We start from the raw sequence: 22,721 nt of genomic DNA, 5'->3' as shown, positions 1-22,721 counted from the left end.
TGGAAGGAGCGGAGAGCAAGGAAGGAGCGTCTCCACTTCCAATGCCCGCATGTACGCTGGTCATAAGCAGAAAGTGACGCCTAGAGACACCAGGCCAGGGGTCTGCATGTCGAGAACAGGGCAAAGCGTACAGGGTCGAGAACAACAGCGTGAGCGAAACAAAACCACATGCAGCATCGGCCGCACGGCCGGGGCGAAATAAAGGTAACCAGTAGTAGGTACAGCCGCTGCAGCAGAGACGCGTAAACAGTCCAAGCGGCAACAAGTCGGGCCCAGCGGGAAAGGGGCGCGAGACGACACAGGGCGCAGACGACTATGACAAGTCAACAGCGATGCCCCTGCAGCAGACAGCAGAGCATGAAACTGAACCAGCCAGACACAGAATCCACAGTCGTAGGGGCGTGTTTGCTTACCGGTGCCCATGTGAGACCATCCATAGCAAGGCCAACAGAGCGAACAGTCGTAAGCCACCGAAAACTCGAAGGGAGAGTCCGGAGTGGGGTCACTCCCTTACAGCAGTAGCAGTCAGAGTGGCATCCTCACCCCCTGACATCCCACACATGAAGTGGGGAAACATGAAGAGCAACACGAGAAGGAGCGGTAACGCTCCAACATACCAGTAGCACCCACAGCTGCAGTGGTGCGGGTGTCAATGGCACTCTTAAGTAGCCCATGGCGAGTTCACGCATAGCCCAAGAGCGGCCCACGTTCCACAGTCGAGGACAATGAAGGAAGCACCCGGGTCCTGCACCCAGGGCAGCAACGCCCACATACACATGTACCAGTCACAGAGGCGTAAGCCCAACGGCACACTCCGCGAGCCAAGGGGTGAAAAAGTCACAGGCCCCACCAGGTCAGGAGGACGACGACATGCCAGACGGAAGACAGTGGGGAAAGGCAGACAACAGGATGCAGAGCATAACTTGCATACTGAAGCCATAGCAGAAGAGGCGACGGCACCAACTGCAATCACAACCGTCCACGGTGAAGCCGGCCAAGGCCAGCAGACTCCAGACAGTCCCGCAGGAGTGCCAAAGAGCATAAAACAGGGTATGGAGTGACACCACTCACCCAGAGCAACAGCAGTCGTAGAGGCGGAAACGCTAACGGTGCATGCAAGGAGCTGACTGGTGGAGACACCCACGGTCAGCCAAACCCAGGAGAATGACCAGAACCAGTCTACACAAGCTACACAGAAGGGCATGGATCGGAGCAACACACGCAACTGTAGCAGCCATGGCGGTTGAGGTGCCCCGGGCGTCCACAAGAAGTCGCTGGATGAAACAGCCGACAGCAGGCAACAGGAGAGCGACAGACAGTCGCAGGACGCTGAATAGTAGAGAACAGCAGAGGAGCGGGGAGCACACATGCAGTCTCATGCAAGTCATGCAGCCATGCAAGAGTGCAAGTACGCAAGCATGTGAAGCAACCGAGCAAGCCATGTAAACATCGGAATAACAGGGTGCTTATGGCCTAGCGGCACGCCGTGGCAGCTGTAGTAGCCGTGGCATCAACAAGCATTCCACAGGGTGGAGGCCATCGGTGGCCAGAAACCCACTCTGGAGCAGTAGCCGGTGTGGCACTCACAAGTAGCCGTCGGGCGAAAAACACCCATGGCCAACCAACCCAGAAAGGGGCCAAGCATCAGTCGCCAGATAACAAATGCAATGCAAGAAGCAATGCAACTGAGCTGTGCCGGCGCCTCCCGAACAGAGGGCATGGCGCGGGCATCGGCAGCAGGCGACAGCCGTGGTGGCGGTGGTCGACAGCCGTGGTGGCGGTGGTCGACAGTCGTGGCGGTGGTGTGCGACCGTCCGGGTCGCTGGCAGGCAGGGCACATGTGAAAACACTGTCACCGTGTGCCAGAGGCTGCAAGTCAGCAAAACAGGGCCGACAACTCCAACAGGCCAGTCGACAACTTGTCTACCCCTGAGGGCAAGGAGTCTGGGCACATCCGCGACGTTTCCAGGAAGCGCGAGGTCACCCCATGGCACCTGTTTGGCCTCGCTGCAGCAGCCGGCATCATCTACAGCCCCCCATGGCCAGCGGAACGGTAGGCCGAGGGCCAAACTGCGCCAGTCCGGCAGTAAGTACACTCGCACGCAGACCTGAGCAGGCAGCACAGGCCACATCTGTCAACCTCAGCCGCAGGAGTAGCACAGCGATAGAAATGCAAGGCAAATATACACTTCTGGGGCGAAGACACCCCAGGTGAAAACAGACAATAACCAAACAGTTAAGGAACAACACAACCGGGCAGGAATAACAACCAGGGTGAGCAGAGTGCAGCCAGAGAGAGTAGAGAGAGACTGTATCGTAGATTGAATCTCTGGAGCAGCGTGACAGCATCGGTGCAAGGGCAAAAGCGGAACACACTGGCCCGTGGAGCAACCGTGCAGACAGGCTACACTGTACAAACAATGAAGCCGTAACGTAAACACAGGCACGCGAACACAAGTAACCGAGCTCGCGTCGAGTGTCACAACAATCGCCCAGAAATAGTAACATCCAGCGGCGAGAAACACCGCGAAAATAAATCGAAATAGTAAATGGTAGTCCACTTACCCAAACCATGGCCAACACTAGGCAGGCAGTCGTTAATACCTAATCCAAACTCGAAAGCGCATCACGCCACGAGACCGCTCGTCAAATCCAGTTGCGGGAAACACCACTGAAGATAACGCGGTAGCAGGAAATACATGAACAGAAAACGGCATACCTTCCACGGGAAAGGCCGGTGGAGGCCAAGTTATTAGCCTCCATTCGGCGAGAACATTGCCTCAAGCCAGGGGCTACGCAGGCTAGGTAGCCTAGCCAGCCCTCCTCCACCGAGCGGGTAACACTCAGTCGAACACATCGTAAATGTGAAATAGATACTCAAAGGAAAAAGCGACCAACGCCGTTTCATGGGGGGTGGAAAACCCACAGCCCCAACCCTATGGGTGCGAAACGAACAAAGCGTCAGGTCAATCCCAAAATCTCAAACAACAAACTCGAATCCTGCAGTCGAGAAGATGAAAGAGGTCACTTCCTGGGTTCACCGGTGTTTTAACCCCTGACATGGGGTCACCGGGTGACGTCACCCAGGTCACGTGTTACTTTGTTGATATTAATTCTCGACCTGCTGATCCGTAACATGAATATTCATGTGCTGAAAGCACCGCCTCTGGCGGTCAGGAGGAACGAAATAGAACGTTCTTAAAAGGACTGTGCTTTCCCTATGTTCTCTTATACAAACATCAGGTGTTCCCTTTTATTACTTTTATTGAGATATTGACTACCAGGCGTTTTAAATTTCAGCCCTAGACTCCCAGCCAGTTTCATCAATTTTTTGAGATTTTTTGAACAGCCACCATGTAAGGGCTTGTTCGGAAACTGAGAATCCCAGCTTTCTACATGTGAAAACGGCATGCTTCTATCTTCTTCCATTCCGAAATTATTAAACTTAAAGTGAGGGTTAATTTAGCTAAAAATTGTGCTTTCCTGCATTCGAATGGAGAAAAGCCTTTTTTGTCAGGGATGCGCTCTTTGACTCTCCGAGTTTAAATTGAGGATTGAGGAAATATATTTTCACACCCCAAAGAGAGGACCAGTAGCTTCGAAGTTAACTATTTTAATGAAAAAACACCTGAATCACTTCTATTTACAGCTAATATTATCATCTGAAGCGCTAGTTACTAGTGTATCCTGATGGTCATGTGTCATTCAAGTACAGAAAAAAGTAGATGCGCCAAAGTACACTCTGCACTAGTTTCTGCTGCTGTGTTGTGCTGTTTTTTCATTCAACTTCCATTTTCACACCTAATTTGGTGACGGCAAAACTCCTTACCCTTCTGTAGGCCTGTGTTTACGATTTGCTAGCAAAGACCTGACAGGACGCTAGGTAGGTTTTGATGACTCAGGCGACTTGATGTGACGTGAACAGGAAGTGTGCATGATTCATTCGCTGTAACAACACTCAAATACTGAGTTGTGATAAGTTGCACAGATGAAATATCCACATTGTGACCTTGTAGGAGTTGATATAGGTGTTTTCATGATCTATGTCAGTTCTGTTCATCAAATAATTATGAAAATCACACAGAATGTGCATTAGAATATGTAAATTCGGAATCCACAAAAAACCCTCAAAAACAGGTTTTCCTGTTATGGGAGCCATGGAAGGAAAACAGGTTTTCCCCTGATTTGGTAGTCAATGTGTTAAGCAATAAGGTCTGCCTTGGTCTCCACCCGAATCAGAATTTGAGGGAAGCTGTCTAAAGAAAAGCGCTTCCACTCTTTTCTTACACCCTGGCTGACTAAAAACAACGTCCTGTGTCCAGAATCGTGAGCTATAAAATATGTGAAAATAGCGTATGTTATTATATTAGTACCAACATTTTCCCATTAGGATCACACACGCATGCACGCACGCACGCACGCACGCACGCGCACACGCACACGCACACGCACACGCACACGCACACGCACACGCACACACACACACAGGCACATACTTAAGCTTGGCGAGTTTTTCTCTCGTGGCGTTGATCTCGCGGGAGTTGGAGAAGATCCAGTCCTCAAGCTGTCTCTTGTTGGGGAAGTGACCCATGAGTGACACCAGCTCCTCGCTGTGCCTCGCCTTGATCTTCCTCACCTGGTCCTCCTTGTCCATCTGTAGTGGAGGAACAAAAACATTTCATGTACAGTTGGGTAGGGAATGTCATGGCCCAGAGGTTAGGGCATCATGCTGGACTGAGAGTTGTGGGTTTGATTCCCGACACTGACAGATGGGATGGGTGTCAATAACCAAAGGTGTATCTCTCTCTCTCTCTCTCTCTCTCCCGCTCTCTCTCTGTCGTTCCATGAGTGATATCAGCTCCTCGCTGTGCCTTGCCTTGATCTTGCCTTGCCTTGTCCATCTATTGAAGGAACAAAAACTTGTGTATCAGGGCCAGCCGTGGCCTAAAGGTTCGAGTCTCTTTCACTCCCTATCACACTCCATGGCTAAGCTGCCCTAGAGAAAGGCACGTACCCTCAATACTGCTCCAGGGACTGTAACCAATAAATTGTAAATAACTGTAAGTCGCTTTGTATAAAAGCATCAGCTAAGTATAATGTGATGTGATGTTATGTGTACATTTAGGGCCCCAGTAAGGTTAGGGCATCTGGGGTTCATTTCTCAAAAGCGTAGTTGCTAACTCCATTAGCTACTTTGTTGGAATGCAATTTCCCAATTGGCAACTACCGAAGTTGCTAACTGCTAACAACTACGCTTTTGAGAAATGCACCCCAGGCTTGTAAGCCTGAAGGTTGTCAGTTTGATTCCCGGTTCGACACCAACAGGAGTCCGAGTGACATGTGGAAAGACCAACCTAAACACTCTCACCTAGTCCTTCTTGGTCATAGACACCTGGGTATGGTGACCGGTCGCTTAGGGGTGCCGGTTAGGCCACTGGAGCTGCCGTTTATGCCACTTGAGCTGCTGTTTAGGCCAGCATTTTATTATAGTAATTTACCTACTGCATAGGGCTTTGACTTTTGTCCAAACATCATATTCGAAGATCGATTCTAAATTAAAAACCAACTTCGGATATATTCCAATATTTATCCATATTTTTTTACCATTAAAAATCCTTCGACACAGGGCGCAGACGCCCATGACAAGTCAACTGTGATGCCCCTGCAGCAGACAGGAGAGCATGAAGCTGAACCAGCCAGACACAGAACCCAAAGTCGTAGGGGTGTGTTCGCCTACCGGTTCCCAGAGCACTCATGTGAGACCATCCATAGCGAGGCCAACAGAGCGAACAGTTGTAAGCCACCGAAAACTCGAAGGGAGAGCCCGAAGTGGGGTCACTCCCTTACAGCTTAGCAGTCAGAGTGGCATCCTCACCCCCGGACATCTCACACATGAAGTGGGGAAACATGAAGAGCAACAGCAGAAGGAGCAGTAACGCTCCAACATAACAGTAGCAGCCGCAGCTGCAGTGGTGCAGGCGCCAATGGCACTCTTAAGTAGCCCATGGCGAGTCCACGCATAGCCCAAGAGCTCAGGGGGACGACGTGCAGCAGTCGGCCTACGTGCCACAGTAGAGGACAATGAAGGAATCACCCGGGTCCTGCACCCAGGGCAGCAACGGCCACATACACCTGCACCAGACACAGAGGCGTGAGCCAAGGGGCGAAAAAGTCACAGGCCCCACCTGGTCAGGAGGACGACGACATGCCAGACGTACAACAGAGGGCAAAGGCGGACAACAGGACGCAGAGCATAACAGCTATCACCTGTTGCCGATGCCCGCGCCATGCCCTCTGTTCGGGAGGCGCCGGCACAGCCCAGTTGCATTGCTTGTTGCGTTGCATTTGTTGTCTGGCGGCTGATGCTTGGCCCCTTTCTGGGTTGGTTGGCCTGCTACTGCTCCAGAGTGGGTTTCTGACCACGGGTGGCCTCCACCCTGTTGAATGCTTGTTGATGCCACGGCTACTACAGCTGCCACGGCGTGCCGTTGGGCCATAAGCACCCTGCCATTCCGGTGTTTGCATGGCTTGCTCGGTTGCTTCGCATGCTTGCATACTTGCACTCTTGCATGGCTGCATGACTTGCATGAGACTGCATGTGTGCTCCCCGCTCCTCTGCTGTTCTCTACTATTCAGCGTCCTGCGACTGTCGCTCTCTGTCTGTCGGCTGTTTCATCCACGCCCGGGGCACCTCAACCACCATGGCTGCTACAGTTGCGTGTGTTGCTCCGCTCCATGCCCCTCTGGGTAGCTTGCTTCTTTTCCCTACATCACGACTGGTTCTGGTCGTTCTCCTGGGTTTGGCTGACCGTGGGTGTCTCCACCAGTCAGCTCCTTGCATGCGCCGTTGGCGTTTCCGCCTGTATGACTGCTGCTGCTCTGGGTGAGTGGTTTCACTCCATACCTTGTTTTATGCTCTTTGGCACTCCTGCGGGACTGTCTGGAGTCTGTTGGCCTTGGCAGGCTTCACCGTGGACGGTTGTGATTGCAGTTGGTGCCTTCGCCTCTTTTGCTATGGCTTCAGTATGCAAGTTATGCTCTGCGTCCTGTTGTCCGCCTTTGCCCACTGTTGTACGTCTGGCATGACCACACCACGCACTGATGAAGGCTTGATAGCCGAAACGCGTTTGCTTTTTGGACATGGTGGTAATATAAATAAATAATGAGACGCAGTTTTGTGAGTGCGGATTTTTCTTCCTTAAGTTGATACTTTTTATCTCGCACCCAAAGACTTTCGTTTTTCCAAGAAGTTGAGCGCGTCCTTTGCCATAACTTGAAGGGCACAAGTGAAAACACTGTCACCGTGTGCCAGAGGCTGCAGGTCGGCAAAACAGGGCCGACAACCCCACCAGGCCAGTCGACAACTTGTCTACCCCTGAGGGCAAGGAGTCTGGGTACATCCGCGACACCTCCAGCAAGCGTGAGGTCACCCCATGGCGGTAGGCCGAGGGCAAAACCGTGCTAGTCCGGCAGTAAGTGCTCTCGCACGCAGACCTGAGCAGGCAGCACAGGCCACATCTGTCAACCTCAGCCTCAGGCGTCCCAGCTCCAGGCAGGAGGGGCGACACCAGTCCCAGGGGCCTAGACGGCAACGCATCAGTCAGGCAGGCAGGCACACAGGGCGAGGACACCCCAGTGGTAGCCGAGAGGGAAGCCAGCAGTCAGACAGTCAGGGCCGACAGGCAAACAAGGCAATACACACAGCAGGGCAAAGACACCCCAGTGGTAGCCGCTGGAAGCCAATAACCAGGTGAGGCGAGAGCTCCAGGCCAACTGGTGAATACCACACAGAAGGGGCTGGGACATCCAATGGCAGTCAAGAAGAAATCCAGTAATCAGGCAAGACGAGGGCCCCATGTCAGGAAGCGAACACTGCAACAAACAGAAGGGAACAAACAAGCAATACATACCCCAGGGCGAGGGCACCCCGGTAGTAGGTAAAAAGTAGGCAGCAGGTAGATGACACTACAATGTCCAGCAAATACTGCAAATATAAAACACAAGGGGCGAGGATGCCCCAAGTGTAGCCAACAGGAGCCAGCAGCCAGGCGGCAACACAAGCTGACAAGCAAATAACTTTGGACAGGAACATTACATTGCAATGCAAAAGAGAGATTGTCTTGTAGATTGAATCTCTGGAGCAGCGTGACGCCAACGGTGCAAGGGCAAAAGCGGAACACTCTGGCCCGTGGAGCAACCGCACAGACAGGCTACACTGTACAAACGATGGCCAACACTAGGCAGGCAGTCGTTAATACCTAATCCAAACTCGAAAGCGCATCACGCCACGAGACCGCTCGTCAAATCCAGTTGCGGGAAACACCACTGAAGATAACGCGGTAGCAGGAAATACATGAACAGAAAACGGCCTACCTTCCACGGGAAAGGCCGGTGGAGGCCAAGTTATTAGCCTCCAGTCGGCGAGAACATTGTCTCAAGCCAGGGGCTACGCAGGCTAGGTAGCCTAGCCAGCCCTCCTCCACCGAGCGGGTAACACTCAGTCGAACACATCGTACATTTTTTTTTTTTGGTATTATTTCTCCTTTATTTTACTAGGGTAAAAACACATTGAGGCAGTTGCCTCTTTTTCAAGTGTGCCCTAGCCAAAAGAGCAGCAAAAACGCAAAACGCACTCCATATGACACACAGTACAGACAGAAACAAACAAGTCACAAAGACAACATGTCCAGACAGCAAAGCATAAAAGATTGAGACATAAAAACATGCAAGACATTACCATAGAGAAATATGCAGGACATAACAAAAACATGCAAGCAAGACAAACAGCGTGCATCAATAAAATACACAACAAGGACATAACATGAAGCATAGACCAATGCAGACACGTACAGGATAAACACAAGACATGCTACGCTGATTTTTTTTTTCCCTCCACTACAAAACCTCAAAAACACTCACACTGATACGTGCCTTAAAATCAGACAGTGGAATGAAGACGTCTAGTCCTAGCTGTTTCTGAAGTTCATTCCAGGTTGAGGGGGCATTGTATTGAAATGCTAATTTCCCAAGGTTGGTTCTAGGGGTAGGTGGGTTAAAGACAATAATATCCTTTGATCTAAGATTATCTATTTTTTGAGGAATAAAACAATGACAAGTAAGAGGGAAGCAGACCAATGACTGCTTTGTAAATAAAAGTAAGCCAATGAAGCTGCCTACGTACTGACAGTGGGTGGCAACCTGACAGACTATAAAGGTCACAATGATGGGTTGAGTATTTGGCTCCAGTAATAAAGCGTAATGCTGAGTGATAAACAGAATCTAGAGCCCGTAGCACAGATTTAGAAGCATGCATATAAATAATGTCACCATAGTCTAATACAGAGACAAATGTAGAAGTGACTAGCTCCTTTCTGGCTCTAACATTAAAACATGCCTTATTTCTATAATAAAATCCTAACTTTATTTTTAATTTACGCACCAAATTGTTCACATGAGAATTAAAAGTTAGGTCTTCATCCACTAGAAAGCCTAAATATTTGTAACTTGACACTCTTTCTATTACCTGTCCCTGTAAAGTACTTATTTGAGGCAAGATTTGAGTGCGAGAATTTGTAAATAACATGTATTTGGTTTTATTTGAGTTCAATACCAGGTGTAGCTTGAGTAGATTTTCCTGAATTTTTATGAAAGCTACTTGAAGTTTTGCTAATGCCTCAGAAGGAGATGGGGCATAGCAGTATAAAATAGTGTCATCTGCATACAGATGCACATTTGCATCTACATATGCACAGATATCATTTATGTAGATGGTGAACAATAATGCCCCCAAGATAGAACCTTGTGGAACGCCAATTTTAAAGCTCTTCCTGATGTTATACCATCACAGGAGACACATTGATGCCTATTTGTAAAATAATCTTTAAAACAAAGTAAAAAAAATTCAGACATACCTATGCTGTGCAAAGAATGTAATAAAATACTATGATTTGCGGTATCAAATGCCTTGGAGAGATCTATAAACAATGCTGCACAAGACTTCTTTCCATCAATGCAGCTGATGATGTCATTTACTACTTTTACAGCTGCAGTGATTGTGCTATGTTTCTTCCTAAAGCCTGATTGAACTGGGCTCAGAATACTATTTTTAGTTAAAAACTCTTTTAGTTGATCACTAATTAGAGATTCAAAGATTTTGGCCAATACTGAAAGCTTTGAGATTGGGCGATAGTTATCTAGCATAGCTGGGTCACCATTTTTTAATAAAGGAGCTACATGTGCTAATTTCCAAGAATCTGGAATATAATTTTGTGCCAAGGATAAGTTAAAAATGTATGTTAAAGGGTCTGTAATAATTTCAGCTGCAAGTTTTAGAAGTGACGGTTCAAGTCCATCAGGACCAGCTAATTTTCTACTGTTTATGTTTTTTAGAGCTGTTAACACTGACTCCCTGCTGATTGGTGTAATAGAGAATGTAGGCCTATTTGCCTGTCTCATAGTAGGAGACAGAGGATCAGGCTGTGATTGATTTGGAAGGGGCCTGAAGAGAAGTCCTGCTGAGGCAAAGTGTTGATTAAAAGCATCAACCATTTCTTTTTTGTCAGTAATATGTCTAGAGTCCATTTGTTTGGGTAATGCAGATGCTGTAGAGTTGGACTTTAAAGACTTAATTGTTTTCCAGAATTTAGCAGGGTTTTGTAAATTCCTTGCAGTTTCGTCTAAGTAAAACTGAGATTTAGCATTACGGATCTGTGTTGTACATCTATTTCTTAAGCATCTAAAAAAAAGTCCAATCCGAGTCTAAGCCAGATTTTCTCGCCTTTGCCCAGGCATGATCTCTCTCCTTTATAAGGCTAGATAGTTCATCAGAGAACCATGGATTATCTCTCCCTTTAACCTTGAATCGTCTTAATGGGGCGTGCTTATTAACAACTGTGAAAAAGATACTCAAAGGAAAAAGCGACCAACGCCGTTTCATGGGGGGTGGAAAACCCACAGCCCCAACCCTATGGGTGCGAAACGAACAAAGCGTCAGGTCAATCCCAAAATCTCAAACAACAAACTCGAAACCTGCAGTCGAGAAGATGAAAGAGGTCACTTCCTTGGTTCACCGGTGTTTTAACCCCTGACACGGGGTCACCGGGTGACGTCACCCAGGTCACGTGATATTAATTCTCGACCTGCTTGATCCGTAAGATGAATATTCATGTGCTGAAAGCACCGCCTCTGGCGGTCAGGAGGAACGAAGTAGAACGAACATTACATAAACATAGCAGTTCTCTAAAAACATGCTAACAAACACATAACCTGGAGTGTGCCTGATCTGACACCCAGACCAACGAAGCTAATTTAGTCAAAATCCAAAAAATAACTAGTTATTATCTTACTCTTGATGTAATCACAGGTACTTGTGGATTGAATCACATAATTCCAGAAACTCGTCAACAACTCCAGAAAGTAATGTGATGATGCTTTGTTTATTACTTGAATGGGACATGCGGCTCTGCACTCATCTGCTTATGCAGACTGTCTCTGGAGGAGACTGTTGCCGCAAGTGTCTCCTGCTTGGAATATGGAACACAGATGAGCCACGCACGCGACTCTCCTCAACACAGCTGTAGCGATTAACCAGCCATGGAAAAAATAAATTAAGACTGAATTGCGCTGTTCACAGGGAAACAATTTTAATAAATACCAATGAAATACCCAACAAATCAATACCCATGTCAGATTCGAATATCAACAGCCACTTAATATTCGTTCGAATATCTCGAATTTTCGAAACATCAAAGTCAAAGCCCTACTACTGCATGTTGGTTACTAACAAAATTACCAACAGAGCTGATTTCTGTCTTATAATAATGAATGTATAATAATAATAAAAAGCTGGCCTAAACTGCAGCTCCAGTGGCCTAACCAGTACCTCCCCATAAGATGGAAAACAAACCAACTAGAGCAAGAGCAGGCCAAATGTTAATCTTAATACGCACACGCGCACATACACTGACTACACACACACATACACACACACACACACACAGACAGACACACACAGACACACAGACACACACACACCTTGTCTTTCTTGAGCATGTCCATCTGTGTGCGAGCCGTGGTGTGTGCGTTGAGGCTGCTCATCTCCAGGTCCAGTTGCCGCTGGCGACGGTCCAGCTCCGCCTTCTCCTTCTGGAGCTCATCCAGCTCCGCACGCATGCTGTCCACCGACGAGCCCCGCACCGCACCGTCCAACTCATGCTCCTGGACACACACACACACACACACACATCAGATACAGAAACACACGCATGCTGTCCACCGACGAGCCCCGCACCGCACCGTCCAACTCATGCTCCTGGACACACACACACACATCAGATACAGAAACACACGCATGCTGTCCACCGACGAGCCCCGCACCGCACTGTCCAACTCATGCTCCTGGACACACACACACACACACACACATCAGATACAGAAACACACGCATGCTGTCCACCGACGAGCCCCGCACCGCACCGTCCAACTCATGCTCCTGGACACACACACACACACACACACACATCAGATACAGAAACACACGCATGCTGTCCACCGACGAGCCCCGCACCGCACTGTCCAACTCATGCTCCTGGACACACACACACACACACACCAGATACAGAACCCCCCCACACACACACGCACATCAGATACAGAAACACACGCATGCTGTCCACCGACGAGCCCCGCACCGCACTGTCCAACTCATGCTCCTGGACACACCCACACACACACACACCAGATACAGAACCCCCCCACACACACACACACACACACACACACACACACATCAGATACAGAAAGACACATCAGATACAGAAACACACGCATGCTGTCCACCGACGAGCCCCGCACCGCACTGTCCAACTCATGCTCCTGGACACACACACACACACACACACCAGATACAGAACCCCCCCCCCCCACGCACCCCCCCCCACACACACACACACACACACATCAGATACAGAAACACACATCAGATACAGAAACACACGCATGCTGTCCACCAACAAGTCCTGCACTGCACTGCCCAACTCATGCTCCTGGACAAACACACACAAACACACAAACACACACACACACACACACACACACACACACACACACACACACACACACACACACACAGACATACACACAGACACAGAAACAAACAAACAAACACACACACACACACACACACACACACACACACACACACACACACACACACACACACACACACACACACACACACACACACACACACACACACACACACACGTCATAGAAACACATACATGCTGTCCACGGACGAGTCTCACACTGCAGCTGAGAGCTGGAGCTGAGGCTCCAGTTCGTGTAGACGGCTGGATGACCCCTCCACCCTCCCACACTTTAGTGAGCTTTGTCTTCAGCTCATGCATGCATTCTGAGAACCCATCTAACCTCTACAACTCCACCTCCTATTCTCTCTCTCTCTCTCTCTCTTCATCCATCCATCCATCCTTGCCACTTTAGTGAGCTGTGCCTAAAGATGACCCCTCCAGACTCTGTAACGTCCACCCTCTATTTTCTCTCTCTCTCTCTCTCTCTCTCTCTCTCTCTCTCTGCCTCCACCCATTCATCCATCCACCTATTCACAATTTGGTGGGCTATGCATGCATCCTGAGGAGAACCCATCCAACCTCCACAATACCTTCAGTTTCATCTCCTCACCGCTTTAGTGAGCTGTGCCTCCAGTTCGTGTAGTCGTCCTGACGACCCCTCCAGCCTGTGTAGCTCCTGGTTGACGCTGAGCAGCTCCTGCTGCTTCTTGCTCTGCAGGTCTCTTCTATCTTCCTCTCTTTCTATCTCCCTCTCTCTATCTCCCTCTCTCCATCTCCCCATCCATCCATCCGTCCATCCATCCATCCATCCATCCATCCATCCATCCATCCATCCATCCATCCTTTTGCCTGCAGTTTGTACAGCCGTCCTGATAAACCCTCAGGCCTCTAAAATGCCACCTCCTATTATCTTTCTCTCTCCTTCTCCATCCATCCATCCATCCATCCATCCATCCATCCATCCATCCATCCATCCATCCATCCATCCATCCATCCATCCATCCAACCATCGATCCATCCACTCACCGCTTTAGTGAGCTGTGCCTCCAGTTCGTGTAGTCGTCCTGACGACCCCTCCAGCCTGTGTAGCTCCTGGTTGACGCTGCGCAGCTCCTGCTGCTTCTTACTCTGCAGGTCTCTCTTCAGCTCGATGGTGCGCTCCAGCCCTGTGCGCTTGTCCCGCAGCTCATCCACCTGCTGCTGCTTCTGGCCCTCACGCTCCTGCAGATCACTCTGGAGAGAGGGATGGAGAAAAAGGGAGAGAGGGGTGGAGGGAGAGGGAGAGGGAGAGAGCAGACTCTAAAGGGCCGTACACACACATCGCTACTAGTTACTCGCTCAGCGAATGAAGTCAATAGAATGTCAATGTGTTCCAGTGAGACGAGCAGGCGGGTACTGTACAAGCGATGCGATGTGGGCGGATCCCGCGAGGCGAGTAAGCGAGTAACCAATTGGAAAGCAGAGTTCGGTACTTCTCGCCTGTACATTGGCAGTTAAAGCCGCAGGAACTTTCAGCGAACGTTCCGTGAGAGAGTGGCGAGTAGGCGAGCAAGCGAGAAGCTAGTAATGTGTGTGTACGTAGCTTTAGTTACATCTGTTTTGACAATTAGTGGCTGAACAACATGCCACTAGAGGGGGGGGCAATATGTATCGTCTGCGATATGATCATGAATGTTGCTTTGACAATGTGTAATTTTCCAATATCGAGATATATTTATCAATTATTATTATTAAGTCGCCAAAAACAGTAGGCAAAAAGTGTAGCGACAGTGTTGCTTATCGGCGCCACAGCATGCCATGGAGCCAGCCTTAAAACAAAAAACAAAAAGTACTACACACCATGTACACTATGTACATACCCATATCTATTTCATAACTTTCACAACAATTTTTAGATGCGTCCCAGCATCTCTATAAGAGGGTCTGTCTGTCCGTCCGTCCGTCTGAAACGCATTCCCTCAATTGTTCCTTCCTGTTGCCACAAGGCGGCAGAGTTGGCATATTGGGACGGAGCGAATACGTGCAAGCCAAAACGTATATTATATATATATGATATGTTACCAAACCGGCAAGACTAAGCTGATTGCATTGTGAGACAACTGAGGGGGGCATTCAATTTTCGGCATTGTTTTGCGTTTGGACAATGGGAGGCAACTTTATTTTGGTTCGTCAGAAACTCGCGGAAATGAACGATTTAGAAGTCGACAGGCAGTTTTTGACACAGTTGGTTGTGCTCGTATAGAGGGGCGTTTGCATTGCGTAACGCTCCACGACATGGAACCGTAATTAGTTGACAGGCGACCCGCAGCGCAGCTCTTCCTCTAAACGTGGACCTAACATTTGGTTAGCTTTTATTTTCTTTCAAACATTCACATTTTCCTCCGCTTTTCTCCAGTCCACAAACTCGGGTTCAGACATCTGTGTGTAGCCTACAAGCCTCCCTTTTAATATTCCCAGCGAGTTTACTTCTGCCTTTTCAGTGAGTAGTCAGTGTGCGCTGCGCAATGAGACAGCTGGGCCATTTGACATACAGTGTGTTACTAGTACATAGGGAGGTTCTTTCGTTGGCGGGCTCGTACCCCACGGGTGCTTTCCGTTGCGCTCAGAGAGACCACGGGAGAGAATGCGTCTTTCGTAATTGCTTTGCAGTCATGTGAATTTGGTAAACTCTGGCAAGGAAGCTCACTGCTTTGTGCCTTGACGGTGAAGCTGGTATTGAAAAATAAGCGCATAATTCACCTAAAGGGTGAACCGATAAGAGCATGATTCATACAAAGGTTTTATTTATTTATTATTTGTCACTGTTTAGATTCTTTCCCACATGCACATGATGCTGAAATGGCGTGATACTTAAGGTTGATACTAATACATGTCTGGTAATTTGTAATGTAGCCTACTTGATCTATGTGAAATTTGAAATCATATGGTTCTTTTCCAAATCCAAGAATGATAAGCTTATTATAGCCTGAACTGCAAAAAATAAAGCCATGTCTCGCCATGTTGCTGCCTGCCACATTATTTGGAGTTTCCATGGGCAATATGACCATTAAACAAAAAGTACATCCTCAGGGGGGCAATGACAGGTTAAGGCCAGGGGGGCGTTTGGGGGGAAAAAATGGCATAGTTGGAACTGGCATAGAGGGACGCATCTGTTGTCCGCCTGTCGGCCTTGTTTAACAAGTAATTAGTAACTATTGTGATTATATATTTTTTTAATATAGATATATATTGTCAAAATATCGTTATCGTTGAAATAAAAAAAATATTGAGATATTATTTCTCTCCCATATTCGCCCACCCCTACATGCCACTATCACTTTTTTTCTCCTCCATTAAAGGGACAGTTTGGTCAATTTCAACATGCAGTTGTAATGCTCACACTACCCTGGACTTGTCAGTGCCTGAGATTTTATTTCTTCTTCTTCCTCATTGTAATGGGGGCAGCTCTTTGTTTACATTTCAAAAAAACATTTTTATTTATTCCCAAAAACATCCAAAAGGTTATAAAACTTCAGCAGACAACTAGCAAACAGCAGTACCTTTTGGGATAATATTTGGAGTTGGCCTATGTTTCATTTTTTAAAAATGTAAACAAACGCTGCCCCCATTAGAACTATCTCATATCAATGGGGTTTTATGTCAGGTGAGTTAGAATGTCGACACCACCAAAGCACCTACGCGTTGCCGGCACTGACCTTTCTCTCTCTCCCAATCATTTCCTGCCTACTCTCACACTAGCCTGCTGCTGACCATCCCATAATACTTCCATTTCATTTCGTATTCATGGTCTGGAGGTTGTTCGATCTGACGCGATTGCAGGAAGCTTGAAGGACATTTTTTCAGAAAAAAATCGGGATAAGTTGTTGAACAAACATGTCTGACGTCTATCTTTGGCAATGTAGGACCGTTTAACAGACATGTCTGACAGAACATCCTACCATAGGATAAAATTACAATGTAGGACCGTTTGTCAGAACACGGGCGCAAATCCTACTGGTCAACATCGCTCCACAGAAAACAGGTACCAGACGTAGTGCGGAGCTAAGTCTCTTGGTGCAAGTGCGTAGGATGGTGCGAGAGCCTACTCTCACACTGTCCTATAATAATAAAAGGCAACCCCCCCCCCAAAAAAAAAGAAAGGTCCCTAATCCTTACCAGAGCCTGTGTTAGGGCCTGGGTCTCCTGGTCCTGCCTTTCCTCCACCTGCTGGTAGAAGCTCTGGATCTTCTGCCGGCTGAAGGGCGCCCTCTCGTAGCCCTCCAGCTCCAGGGAGGACGCCAGGGAGCGCACCTGGGCGTCGCGGTTCTTCAGGTTCTGAGCTTGGCGGTCTGCCTCCAGCTGTAGACGACCTTGGAGAGGAGGACGACGAGGAAGAGGGGACACTTTGTTAGTTTGTTTAGTTTGTTAATTGGTCAGTTTTCAACAGAGTTTTATCACTGGCATCTTTTCCCTCCTCCTAAAAACTGCATTTATTTATTTGTTGTTCATTTTGAATTTGAAATGTGGAAGAAAAATGTTGAGCAGTAATGGTAAGCAGTAAAGCTTTCTTTGAAGTTGTCTTCATAATCAAAAGTGACCTACGCAACGGAAGTCATTACTTCTCTAAGGAGGGTCAGCGAATAAAACATCCACAGCGAATTCGCTGGGAGCGAACTAAGTCACCTGGGAAGCTACAGCGAATATCAGCAATTAAAAGTCAGCTAATATTATGGTAATGAGCTATGTCACAGTTCAGGGAAAACCCATTTGGAATGTTCAAATCTTCGACTGTTCCAGGCTGACAAGCCAGAGCCATTATGTGATTAGCTACATTAGGGTTGTGCCGATAGACGATGTCATCGTCCATCGGCGATGGACAGCTGGCATCACGATGGACAGCCAACATCGTGATGCCAAGGAATTTGTATTTTTGAAGCCGCTGCTATTGCCATCATTACGGTGCTTGGCATTGCAATAAACTGAAACATTACCGTAAAATCCTTAGTAGCAGCGGACTGCGCAGGTAGCAGGACTGAACGGACCGAGGTTGTCAACACAAGCCTCAAGCAGAGTGAATTTTATAGCTACGAAAAAAACCGCAATGGAATAAAAAAAAAAAACTTGTGAACTAAGCCCTACTATTGTTTGCTGCATATGAGTTCAAGTAAGTGTCTGATTGCCTACATTTATTTATGTGACCCAAGTTTCTACAACGGAGAGTCATGAGGCATTGGTTCTCCCTCCGGAGTAGCCTAAAGTGAAAGCAACAAATCGTTCAGCAATTGCGACAGTTTACCATTTCATGTTTAACGGAAATTCGACTCAAAATGTTTAATCTCTCCGCGATGGAGATGTCTTGTGAAGTAGCCACACAAGATTGTAAGCTACACTTCTGATTAGCCCACTGCCAAGAGGGAGGGTAAGCGATTCCATGTCTGCCCGCGTCTTTGTGGCTTCACCGCAATTGTTTCCATTGATGCATTAAAAAGTCTCGCCGTGTGCTTAAGAACCATTCGCGTCGGGTAATTTGCTAACTCGGGCTAAAATCCATTGCAAAACCTCGAGAAGGCATGCGTGGGTTCTCATCTCTTCCATTTGACAAACGTTCTGGGCTTCCCTGCATGGCTAAAGTTATGTACCGGTATGCAAAAAACGCCATGACACAGCTGGTCTTGAAATAGAACTATGCCTCGCGAAATATACAGAAAATAAGTTTCCACGCGGTGGAGTTTGGAAGAGCGGGCTTAAAGCAGCTGATGGTGACACGAGAGACAAGGGCGATGGGGAGGGGTCGGTCGGGGAGAGTCGCTCTCTCAGACAGCAGAGGAGCGACCATCTCTGTTGCAGACAGTAGCGCAGCTGGAGGAGGTTTAAACTTTTTTTTTGTAAGAATTTAAAAACTAATATATTTGACTTAGGCCTACTCTTAAAGCAAATATATTAAAATAATAGCTTAGCGAAAGCCAAAAAAACGAAACATATGATAATTTAAAAAAAAATGTAATAAAACAATATCATCGTCCATCGCATCGTCTCACTGTAAACATCGTCAGCTGCCAATTAGGGGGACATCGCCCAAGCCTAAGCTACATCAAACATGTTAATGTCACGTCCAGAGCGAAAACAGCAAAATCATGGCGAAACTTCTTCCAATGACCTCAGCTACACGGTAGCTTAGGTCATTTCTGGTGTACACGCACAGTAAGGGGGGTGTCAAATAACTGTCCTAAGACTTACCTGACTAATTAATAATTAATGACAATGACTAATGTGCTATTAGTTTTTTTCAAATGTCACTCAGACATTTGATGCCGTTTTATTTTCACACATTAAGTTCAACACGGCCGACAGGCGGACAACAGATGCGTCCCTCTATGCCAGTTCCAACTATGCCATTTTTTCCCCCCAAACGGCCCCCTGGCCTTAACCTGTCATTGCCCCCCTGAGGATGTACTTTTTGTTTATTGGTCATATTGGCCATGGAAACTCCAAATAATGTGGCAGGCAGCAAAATGGCGAGACATGGCTTTATTTTTTGCAGTTCAGGCTATAATAAGCTTATCATTCTTGGATTTGGAAAAGAACCATATGATTTAAAATTTCACATAGATCAAGTAGGCTTCATTACAAATTACCAGACATTTATTAGTATCAACCTTTAGTATCACGCCATTTCAGCATCATGTGCATGTGGGAAAGAGTCTAAACATCGACAAATAATAAATAAATAAAACCGTTTGGATGAATCATACGCTTATGGGTTCACCCTTTAGGTGAATTATGCGCTTATTTTTCAATACCAGCTTCACCGTCAAGGCACAAAGCAGTGAGCTTCCGTGCCAGAGTTTACCAAATTCACACGACTGCAAAGCAATTACGAAAGACGCGTTCTCTCCCGTGCTCTCTCTGAGCGCAACGGAAAGCACCTGTGGGGTACGAGCCCGCCAACGAAAGAACCTCCCTATGTACGAGTAACACACCGTATGTCAAATGACCCAGCTGTCACCTGTGTGAAGTTGGCACCCCATATGTTGCAAATATGAATAAAAGTATTTTGATTCGTTTGTGCATCGTTTGTGCACGATTGTGCAGGCAAAATGAGCGTTTGTGCACAAACCGTCTTTAAGATACTTAACTTTTAAGACTTAAATTACATAAATAAAATAGCAAAAGCAAACAAAACAACATACAAATGGTTTGTAAACAAACATTGATGTTGCCCACACACGCATGCACAAACAATTCCAAGCATTTTTGAGTAATTTGGATGTTAACGGGTATTGCGTCACCTATTTCCAAAAAATTACAAGTTAAATTATATAAAAACGGTTTGTGCACAAACATTAATTTTGCCTGCACAAACAAAGCACAAACGAAGCACAAACGATTCCAACCATTTTCGAGTCATTTGGATGTTAATGGGGTGCTGAGTAACCTAAGGTCAATTAAGGTTACAAAGTTAAATATCTTAAAGACGGTTTGTGCACAAACGCTCATTTTGCCTGCACAATCGTGCACAAACGATGCACAAACGAACCAAAATGTTTTTATCCATATTTTCAACATATGGGGTGCCAACTTCACACAGGTCCAGCTGTCTACTTATAGTTCGAGCACCATGTTTCATTGCGCAGCGCACACTGACTACTCACTGAAAAGGCAGAAGTAAACTCGTGTTGAGTCATCAACTGTCATAGCCAACTTTTTTCTGTCTACCGAGTTATGTTTAAACAACCTGCATATCACTTATTTTCTAATGTCAGCTTTAATGTTTCTTCAGTGTTGCTCATTACCCAAACTACTGTCCACTATCAAAGTGTATGGATAAGTAAATCGGGCACCGCATTGTCAACCGTCCTTTCAATAAAACTGAAAAAGGTGAAAAGCTGTCTATGTTCTGCATGTGAAAGGAGAGTACCGTGCCCCACCAACAGTAGTTAAACAGAACCCTCCCTGAGTCTCTATCCAGAAACTAAGCCAGTTTAAAGAGGCACTAGGTAGGATGACGTCATTTGCGAGAAGCCTGTGGCATCTACACCGTAATGAAAAAATGCTGTTCAAATAAACTCGCTGTGAGACTGTTTTTCATCCCGGAATGCCAGCAGTTGATACAAATCTGAATCTGTATGTAAAGCGATGCTTCAAATGAAAAGTGTTTCTCACGACACTCGTTCGGTACGACGCTGTCAAAAATTGCATGTGGGGTTTTCTGACAGCGGACCGTGGAAGTGATCACAAGAGCCATCGTTCACTTACTAAAGACTCGCACAAGCATCTGCTGACTCGGGACCGTGATGAATTAAACTTTTAATCCTAACTGCAGCCCCTTTAAGATTGATAGATTGATAGGTTGACTGACTGACTGACTGACTGACTGACTGATTGTGCTCTGCATGTGAAAATGGGAATAGTACCCTGCTCCACCAGCAGCTCTGACTTGGCGTTGGTGAGCCTCTGGCACTCGCGGCCCGTGCGGTGCAGCTCGTTCTGCTGTTCGCCCAGACGCCGCTCCTTCTCCTTCACCAGACGCTGGTGGTTCTCATACATATCCTGCAGCTCCATGTCTGAGCCCTGGAACATCTGCACACGACACACAGGGGAAACGAAAGAAGCAAATGGACTTACTACTAGAGTAGAGTAAAGTAGAGTAGAGCAGTGTTTCCCAACCACTGTGCCGCGGCACACTAGTGTGCCGTGACAGATCGTCAGGTGTGCCGCGGAAAATCCTTGTTTTCAAAAAAAAAAGAAAAGAAAAGAATTCATTATTATCAGCAAATAATGCCTATATGTCATTATCTAGTGTCTGCTGTTGACTGGCGTCCTAATCATGTAATAATCAGAGACAGTTTAGCTCTTCCCTAATAAAATCTCTGTAATAATTCCTTATCACTAGGTGGCAGCAGGTAGCGAATTGCATTGTAGTAGCTGTCAAAAAAGGCAAATGCCGTGCCGTGAGCTCGAGTCGATACAAATATTTCATTTGGATTTAGGACTACCGGTAGGACTACTTGTACGTGGGATGCGACGGCACCGATTCCATTGTGCTTGGTATGTAAACGAAACACCCTTCACAAAACAAGAGTGCAGGCTATTTTGTTGACCTGCGTAAGCAAACAGAGAACCAAGCAACATTTATGAGGGAAAAGGTAAACGGGAGAACCTTAAAGCTAGCTACCATGTAGAAAGCCATTGTAAATGAGATGCTTGGACCTGAAGCGGTATAAGAAATAGCCAAAGTCCCACTCTCAAATAACACAATTTCCAGACATTGATGACATGTCTGCTGACATCGAAAATGTGGTTTTGGAAAAGATCCGAAATTTGCGTTGCAACTTGACGAGGCTGATATGTGGACATGCGCAACTCCTGGCCAATGTGCGTTTTGTGGCTGGAGACGCAATCAGAGAAAGCGTTCTATTTTGCAAGGCATTGAACAGAGATTGCTATCAAACATGCATATTCATATTGTAACAGTGAAATCTTTCCTAAATATCATTGCTACTGTCAGAATAGGCATTATTTTCTGTATTCCTGAAAATAGAATGCTTTTGGACAGAATAACAATTTGTAAATAGTAGGCCTAGGCTCAAGTTTATAGCTTCCTTAAGAAGGGACATGTTAAGTGCACTTTTTATTTGAAAGAGGAAATTTAAA

At 47.0% G+C, this 22,721-nt stretch overlaps 1 protein-coding gene across 1 annotated transcript in view; it reads right to left on the bottom strand.

Moving 5' to 3' along the window:
* rad50 (RAD50 homolog, double strand break repair protein) overlaps positions 1-22,721 on the bottom strand; it is a 115,890-nt gene that overhangs the window by 74,753 nt on the left and 18,416 nt on the right. The window contains exons 8-12 of the mRNA XM_063203177.1: positions 21,482-21,647; positions 17,244-17,437; positions 14,115-14,321; positions 12,034-12,216; positions 4,497-4,654 (exon numbers count right to left, since the gene is read on the bottom strand). Coding sequence (XP_063059247.1) covers positions 4,497-4,654; positions 12,034-12,216; positions 14,115-14,321; positions 17,244-17,437; positions 21,482-21,647 — 908 coding nt within the window. The remainder of the gene's footprint in view (positions 1-4,496; positions 4,655-12,033; positions 12,217-14,114; positions 14,322-17,243; positions 17,438-21,481; positions 21,648-22,721) is intronic.

The sequence above is a fragment of the Engraulis encrasicolus genome, chromosome 7, assembly GCF_034702125.1.
Source record: "Engraulis encrasicolus isolate BLACKSEA-1 chromosome 7, IST_EnEncr_1.0, whole genome shotgun sequence".
In the NCBI taxonomy this organism is placed as follows: Eukaryota; Metazoa; Chordata; class Actinopteri; order Clupeiformes; family Engraulidae; genus Engraulis; species Engraulis encrasicolus.
Note: the sequence above shows the minus strand (reverse complement) of the source record. Positions and strands in the feature narration are given on the sequence as shown.